This window comes from Mercenaria mercenaria, unplaced genomic scaffold (assembly GCF_021730395.1).
Source record: "Mercenaria mercenaria strain notata unplaced genomic scaffold, MADL_Memer_1 contig_2879, whole genome shotgun sequence".
NCBI lineage: Eukaryota > Metazoa > Mollusca > Bivalvia > Venerida > Veneridae > Mercenaria > Mercenaria mercenaria.
In genome coordinates, this window is record NW_026460966.1 from 1 (window position 1) to 9,222 (window position 9,222).

A 9,222-nucleotide genomic window follows, 5' to 3' on the forward strand; every position below is an offset into this window, starting at 1 on the left:
AGTCTTATATTCAGTGGCCTCTTTTAATAACAAAATGATTGTATGAAAGGATGAATTCTATTCAGTCTGTTTAATTAATTTATATTTTAGCTGGAGACTTTGTCAAAACACTAGGTAAAAGTTCAACTTTTGTTGTTCAAAGAACAGAGGTGGGGTATTTAAGCATTTTCTGGCCTATACCTAGTACCGTGAATTTCAACTCTCAATGTAAAGAAGTTGTTGAAATTGATCTAAGACGAAGAAAGCATTTCTGTTTTACAATGGGTCAAACTGAATATGAACAGATATGGCAGAAATAAGCAACTTCATGAAAGTTGCAAAGATTAACCATAACGACCAGTCACTTAGCTAAATTCTTTAATTTCCTGGATCAGTTCGAAATAAAGAAAAAAGACAAATAAATTTTCAAAAAGTTTTTTTTTTCTAAAAATCTAAGCAGTTGAGAATAATGCAAGGAAACATGTAAAGTCCTTTTCATGTTAAGTGTCAAAACAGAACATTCGCGTTAATACAGTGCTTTAAATAGGGTATAGCGGATTTATGGGTATAGAGGTTAGGTTGATAAATTTTGTATTTAGACATACATCTACATACATTTTAAATGATGGCGTGTTAGTTTCCGTATGCCGTCAAATGAAATTCGAGGCTATCCTTTACTGACAAAGTCAGAGTACCTGTAAGGAAACAACTGTTTGATAGAAATTTAAAAAGCTGTATGTTATTGAAAAGAAAATATATTATTATTTTGAGCTAGTAAAAAAAAAATCTTGGTAAGATTATTTAGATTTTTAACTTATAATAGAAAAAAAATGACCAAAGCTATCCTGTAAACCCTTAATCAGCGCATATGTAAAAAAATGGCATGGTGACAAAAAAAAAGACAAAAAATTCTATTTAAAGCTGAACGTTTGGAAAAGAATAGCTGTTTTCTGTCTGAACTACAGAAAATAAAAACACTAAATGATTTCATTTCTTTAAATTGAAAATGCAGGAAAAAATAGGTATCCGCTATACCCTAAAGCACTGTATGTATGTCCCGGTAATTGGTTTACAAGTTATAAGTTCATGTGGGTATTACGCTCAAAAGATTCCCTTTGATTTTTTTTTTTTTTTTTTTTTGTTAATTACTATTCATCTTTAAAAAGACACTTTCTTTTAAAAGGTGAAAATGCAATAAAAATGATAGTAAGTTCAATATCAGACAATTATGTGATATACCAGAAAATGAGGTAAAAATCATTTTTTAAAGAATATGAATGAAAATAAATAAAATGAATGGATGAGTTGGGTTTTACGGCGGACCGACACAAAAGGTCATATGTCGCCGACAAAACGTTAATTTGAGGACATTAATAAGAAAATGATTAAATAAATAAATAGAAATAGGTAGATAATTAAATAGATGAATAGAGATATTTCTATAAAAGGACTGAGAGCATGAACAACCAACTGCAGATGTTGTCTGTCATATTTACATGCAAACAGATGTGCCTTTTATCACTAATTTATGTCTTTTCTGAATACTATTATTAAAAAGGGAAACAACTGTTGTACGTTTTATATTATATAAAGTAGTCTCATAAAAGCGCAGAATATGACTAACGAATTATAAATTAGAAAATGATTTGATGATCATATTATAAGATAAACTATATAACCTGACAGAAGACATAATATGTAGAATTATAACTCAATTAAAATCTGAAATTTTATCATTCAAACCAAACTGTCATTTAAGTTACACATTTTTAAGCCTGTATTATGCTACAATATCAGTAGCAAATATATTGATCAAAGCCTTCTAGCAGCCAGAGTTCAATGCTTATTATTTCTTTGATCAGTGAAGACGTGTGTTTTATGTAATTTTACACATACTTACCAAACATTCATCCAACAGATTTACATTTTCTAAGCATTAATAAATTAAGCACACTATTTAATGTACCTTGATCAGCAGAAACATCAGACAAACTGTCAATGTTTGTACGACCTTTAAATACTGACAGGAATGTCGCTTATGTAGCGGTTCTATTTTTAGAACATCTACACCTGTTCGATCTCTCCTACAGAGATTAATGTCTGTGCTGTATCAGGATGGATACACTGGTCACTCACTCATGAAATGTAACTCCTCCCTCCTGTGCCGCACCGACCTGTTCTAAGAATGTATACTGGCCTACATTTAGTTAACTTGTATTATCCGTAGTGGATAAAGGTAGTAAAGAATCCAGTCTTGGGTCCGTCGTTTGAAATACAAATCCCTCTATGAGTCCGATATTTTCATATATCTAAGGGTCCGAAATGTTCATATATAATTAGAACATTACAGTAGCGTAAGTAGTCGGACTTGAGTACGTCCATGTCTCATAGGCCGCTGTACTTATATTCATAATTTAGCAACAACATTCACTCTATTTTCGATTCAAAATCACAATTTAAAGTCATGAAAGGGGACATGTTCGCGGTCTATGCTCTACGTGGCATTTTAATGCATCATTGTGTCCGAAAGGTTCGATGTAACGTTATTAGAATTGGACGCTAACAGACCGAGCGGAATTAGCGAAAGTAAGAAAATAAAAAAAAAACACATCCCAATCAAACAACAACCAGCTAAAACTCTGCGACAAAAAAGATTAATAACTTCTTGGCAATTATTATCGTGTTGCCCTCGTGCTTCGTTACCTGCATGAAAGATCGAACCATGATACTGTTGTCCTGATCTGTAATATTACAAAAAAAGAAATACATTTCTAAAGTTGAAAACTGTAAAAAAAGATAAGTCGGACTGTCCTACATATATGCAAAGAAAAATTGAACATTGAAACATATTACATTGATTATCTATATGCATATATTCTGAGAGGAGACGGAATATGCAATAGTCAAACATTTCTTTAAGGATCGAGTTGGCCACAATATTGCGTTCAGAGGGCCAACATCAGATACTGACTACAAATGGAAGTTAATGGCAATATCAGCGTAAATACTGCTCCTAGTGAATTCCAAAACTAACAGAATGACGAGTTCAATGTTTTACTACTGGATACGACAGGAAATTTACAAGTTAGGTATTTTAAATAATATTTCATACCTTTCGTTGCGATGGCTTGGGAAAGCTACTCTTGGACGCTGAACAGGAGCGAAATTACTCCCATACATAGTTGCCTGTTGATTTTCAAAATTGAAAGCTGGGATATTTTGGCGCTCATGGTTTGGGAGATTAACTACCGGATGATAAGCAGGAGCGAAGTTAGTGGACACATTGTGCTTTACTTCTTTGTTGCTCGAATTATTACTCGCCTGTCGATTTTTTAAATTCGCAGCTGGGATACTGTGGCGCTCAAGTTGTGTTTGTAATTTATACATAGCAGGGTTGATCTCAAGTTCTGATAGGGCAGAAAGGTGTTCTTCTCCTTGAAACATAATAGCAATTACTTTCATCAGCATTTTCCTCTATAACTGGTTGTACCGATTCAAGGTAGGTAGCAAAGACATGTCTCATTTGATCAAATTGTTGAAACAGTCTCTTTATATCACCATCTGATGCAACTTCCTTGTTCTCAATGAGAATATAAGCATTTTGCTTTTCTTCTAGCCTCGTTTTGACCACTTGTATCTTATCATGGTATTCCAGAATTGCATTTCGGACACGATCCATGTGTTTTTCGTGACACTGTTTGCAAACTGTCTTCCCACAGTGAAAGCATATAGTGCATGGCCTGTCTATTTCTGTACAAACGTTGCAGACAGATGATAAGTCAATATCGGGCGCTTCTTCGCTTGATAAGATAACACTTAAATGTCCATGTTCTGTTTCATTGATCTCGTCGCTTGCTAAATATTCTTTCGTTTGTCTAGATAACGAAACAGTTTCTCTGTTTTCCTCAGTGACATCTAATAGTTGCTGAAGAACTAAACTCCTTCGGACGTCGTCTGCTTCGTCGTCTGGAGACGCATGTCTTGTCTTGCATACAGGACAACTGAAATGTCCACCATTCCTTGAGCTAAAAAAAAACACATCAGTGTTATGATTTAAAAGATGTTTCATTAGCAACAATGTACCGTACTGAACTTTTTAAACTTTTGATATATTGTCATTGTGTCGCAGCAATAACTTTAGGTTGTGTCATGCTTTCATGTATCATATTATATTAACACTTACAGTTGTATTTAATTAAACGTAACGATGTCGCGGCTTTACATGTATTTTTCCAACGACCACATGCCTGCATATCAAAATAAAACTATCCTAAACAACTTAATTCACGAGCCTTAGTAATGCCTCTTGTAGCACTGAAAAAGCAAATTATTATCAGTATTCATATGTATGGCGTATACACACATTAATAAATTATCTTAAACTCACGACAATTAAATATCTGCTGATGATCTTATATAATTATCTGTTTCTATGCTTAATAAGAATCATTTAATGCCATAACAGAATGCAGGAACAAAAAGCAGTTCTGCAATCTGTTAGACAGCATGGAAAGCTAAGGGACAATTTAGGAAAAAACAATACTATGCGAGAAACAGCTAAAAAGAAAAACCAAATGAATATAGGTAATAATTATATTCTGTTGTCTTTTCAATGCAAAAAAATAGTACATAGATTTCACCTATGCAAACTGAAAAAAGGGAAATCTGATGTTTTTTATTACTGTAGTGGAAACTTTTGCCAAAATAAATTGCATGTAATTCCACCCTTTATCATCTTCGGGAATTATGTTTCAATTTAATTATGAAAGTTTTTTTTGTTAAAATGAAATAGAATTAAATTATTTTGTGTCAGTTTGGTTCGTCATGAAAATATTGCCCCAAATACCCTTTCATCTTGAGATATGTACCAGATCAACTACGTTGTATTATCCTTTTCTATCAATATCTTCGCCAACGCACTAAATAGCGTTACAGACATAAGCAGCTGAATGCATTTTATAAAAAAATATACAGCAAAAAGTATAACGGTGTAATATGAAGCTATCGGATCAGTAAGATACGAAAAGTTTCTATAACATATATACAAAACTGACTAATAGAAATTAACGATGACATTGTTATTATTACAAACATAATAGTCGTTAAGCATTGTAAATCACTTTGGCATTCATACCGTCTGGATATAATGTTTTAAGTTTGTGTATCCAGAAAGTTTCTTTGCATAGTCTGATGTTAATTTTACTTCGTCTAAATGTAATCGTTCCAGATGTTCGCATTAGTCTTACATTACTGAAAGTGATAGTTTTAACAGTTCTCAGTGTAAATTAACTTTCAATCTTAAGAGTAATGCAACTTGTAAAAGTTCAGATGTTATATATTTAATTACATGTAAGAAGTGTAGTATGCAATATGTAGGCCAAACTAGCCAGCAAGTTTCAAGGCGTATGAATAAACATCGTTTTGATATTACAAGTTTTATGGATCCTGCATTAGATCTAGTCATGCAGCAACTTATTTCAATTAAGATGGCCATAGCTTAAATGACTTTAGCTTTATGCCTATTGATGTTATCCATGGTGATATGAGGAGATTTCTTAAAGAAACTTACTGGATTCATAAACTTGAAACTTTTTCCAAAAGGTATGAATTCAAAAGTAATGTATAAATTTCCCTAAGTCTCTTCACATCACTTCACAGTGTTTTCTGTTATGTTACACCAACTGTGGTTTTCTTATAATGTGTTAGTACAGTTTTTGCTGCCTTTTGTTTTGTTTTTCTTGTGTGTTTTTTTTTTTTGTCTATAACACAATTTATCCAGTGATATTGGATCTTTGTGATCCTTACTTACTGTTATTATCATTATTAACACTATTATTTTAAACAATGTTTATAATCTTACTATGTATTAAGTAAAACCACTTATATTTTTTGTCACAAAATACTTTAGTAATTTAGATATACATTTGTGTAATCATTATGTAGTCTATTGTACATTGTAATTTTTACGCCAAAATGTTTGTAACGTAACGTCAATTATGACGTCAAATTACCGCATGACGCACGATACATTACTCCTCGCGTAAATGAAGTTCAGCGTACTGTTTGTGACATTTTTACAAATTATAATATATATAACATCTTTCGAAGTACAGTCTGTAGAGCATTTTGGAGGGAAATGACTCGTTTGTAATAAAACTATGAAACTGACTATCACTAACATTATTTTACAGTGTGTACGTCTCCGCCTGTTACATGTTTGTGAGCAATTTGCATCACTTTCTCGTAAAGATTTGAAAGCAGATCGTACTAGAAAGTCCTGAACATTTTTGGGGCGTTTAAATGCTAGAACTGGTTTGAAAGTATGTAAAAATGTTACACTTTCATTTTTTTAAATGCATAACAAGTCCCAGTACTTGTGCAATTCCTACATTAGGTGAAGAAGGGTTGTATTCAATAACAAATGGTATAAGGGAGTTTTTAAGACTTTCAGTATTACCTAGTGCCTGTTGTTGGCTTAATTTGGAAACTTTTTTCAACAGCTCTATCAACAGTTTCACGTGGATAACGTAATTCAAGAAATATTTCTATAACTTTTTGCTTGGATAAAAGGTATTCAAGACTTGGAATGACTAGAAGAATATTCCATATATTGAAGAATGTTAGTATTTTTCACATAAACACTTGTTTCAATACATAATGAATCAGTCTTTCTAACAGTCATATCCAGAAAGGACACCTCCTCCAGAGAAATAGTGTGGGAAAATTTTATTGATGGATGGAATTGATTTATGGCACTAATAAATTTCATAAGTTCATCATGAATGGTCCCAGATCAAGAAGATATCTTCCAAGAATCGGAACAATAGGGTCGGTTTTAGATCTCTTGAATTTAAGAAGTCGTTTTCAAACTTTCCCATAAATATAGATGCGTATGCGGGAGCCATGGAACTACCCATAGCTGTTCCCATACAATGACGATAATTCTCACCATAGAAAACAGTTATTCTCAAGAACGAGTTGTATCAACTCGGCAACATTTTCATTAGAGAGTTAAGTGCTGTCATTCATTCCGTCCATGAAAACTTTGCACGCCCTTACACCGTCAGAATGCGGTATATTGGTATACAGTGAATTCACATTAAGAGTAACTAAATACGAGTTTTTGCTTTTGAACTTCACCGACTTAATCTTTTTTAACATCATATATAATCACTAGTCTCCTAGATATATGAAGGTAAAGATTGTATAATAGGTTTCAGCGTATAGTCAATGTATTTAGATATATTTTTCATTGCTGAATTGCAACCTGCGACTATCGGTCTACCTGGATATCCAAGTGAAAATTTATAAAAAAATTTTGTGGAGGGGGTTGGGTGGGGGGGAGCTAAACTGTAGCATTCTAAAATTCTAGTCGGTACCATTCAAGCGTGTTTTATGGTTTTTAAGCTTACATACTGGCAATCCAAAGTTTTACATTATACTTGTTCTATGTCCATTGAATTTATGTTCCGGCAATTGGAGAATATTTATTTTCCCAGTTAACATAATGAAAAAGGTAAATGTAGTCTAGGATAATTTATCCAGCATACAGATTCCACTATTATAGTAAGGCTTATCTTAAAACTAATCCGAGCACTAGACGTTCAGTTTGCTATAGGAATAAGTTTTTCAAAGATGTTCTGTTGACTTTAAGGTAGTTCTGCACGTTTGATATACCGGAAGTGATGGCGTAACGTCATTTATCCGGAAAACTCAGAGTAAAGCCTGGATTCGGCGTACGGAAATGAAAATCATTTTATGAATTAAAGGCAACCTGTGAATAAATTTATTAAATTGTAACGTTCTCTATCTTTCTAAAGTTAAAATATGATATTAAAACATCTGACACGTTAAATAATTCAAAATAATTTCTTTAAATTAGCTTCAAATAGGCGGTTCACTTTAATCATGGCCAAATATCTCAGAAATAAGCACACGGACCTATACATTTTATTTCACTGTATTATAGGCCATATATTTATTTACGACTGTGAGAACTTTCATTGAAATCTACATTGTAGAAAATTTTCTATTCGCGAAAATGTTATTAATATTGCTATTTTCCCATAGACTCCCATTATGAAAAATGGCGTGAGGTCCAAATTTTTCAAATCAGTCTAGCAAAAAATCAAGTACACGACCCTATCCTTTTTATTTGATGAATTTTCTAGGTATATTCTGAAGTTTAGAAAAATCAAAGTTTTATCAAATTCTACATTGTAGAAAAAATTTCGATCCAAACGTGCAGAACTACCTTAACTATTCTTTGTACGAAAAGTGTTTATCATTAATTCTGTTTTATTTAAAGCTAGAATCTTATCTACCCAAATCATCTGAGTGATTGAAACAAAAATGACCGACGAAACGTTAAAATTTATTAGATTGAAATATAGTGTTCCGGCAAAGAAACATTTGTTTTAGGACTGATATTGGATCATATTTATGCAAGTATCATACTGATCTTACCTCTTTAATATCTCCTCTAGACATGGTTTGTTGCATAAACTATGTTGGCAAGGAAGTTGTTTAGGATGATTTAATCTTTCTAGACATACTGGACATTTAAGTGTCTCCGACAAATCCATCGTTAGTTTTATGAAAAATGCTATCTTTACCAAACCTATAATAGAAGTGTGTATGCATTCAATATCAAGTGCTGTAAATAGTTTTTTAACAATACTACAGTGGTATATTTCTGCAACAAGACAGCTTGGTATCTATCATGATAATATGATAATATAAATAGAAATGAATTTAAAAATAATAAAACATGGAAACTTTCTAAGAAATGCGTGCATTTTTTTCTGAAAACATTTCTGCAATAAATGTGAGGAAGCCATTCAGCTGGCTTACGGAAGGACGGTGGTTTTACACAGGTGCCCGCTCGTGATGGAATAATGAACGGAGCGGCACCTGAATTCTTCCCCCACCATCAAAGCTGAAAAGTGGGCATATGACCTATGACTGCATCAATGCGACGTCATTCTCAACAAAATAAATTCTGCAATAAATAATATCTTTTATATATTTCATCTATTTCCTGAAAATATTTCAACTGAAACCTTGTCGCGAAATGCTTGCTAGCTATGACGATAATAAACTAAACTTTCCAACAAACTTTTTTTTCAGAAAACTTTATCGCAATAGATTATTTTATTCTAAATATGATTCTTATTTGTAAGAGACTGGGGTACTGAGATATCTCTTGAAATATATTTTCTTTTAAAAATCAAGGTGGTTTCT

At 32.5% G+C, this 9,222-nt stretch overlaps 1 protein-coding gene across 1 annotated transcript; it reads right to left on the minus strand.

The window, feature by feature from the left end:
- Positions 1 to 2,682: 2,682 nt before the first annotated feature.
- Positions 2,683 to 8,564, minus strand: LOC128552532 (RING finger protein nhl-1-like; the record flags this gene model as incomplete). Its single annotated transcript, XM_053533579.1, has 3 exons — positions 8,446 to 8,564; positions 3,436 to 4,004; positions 2,683 to 2,720 (listed from the first exon to the last, which is right to left on the minus strand). Coding segments are annotated over exons 1-3 (726 nt in total), but the record flags the coding sequence as incomplete, so codon positions are not given.
- Between the last annotated feature and the right edge of the window lie 658 nt (positions 8,565 to 9,222).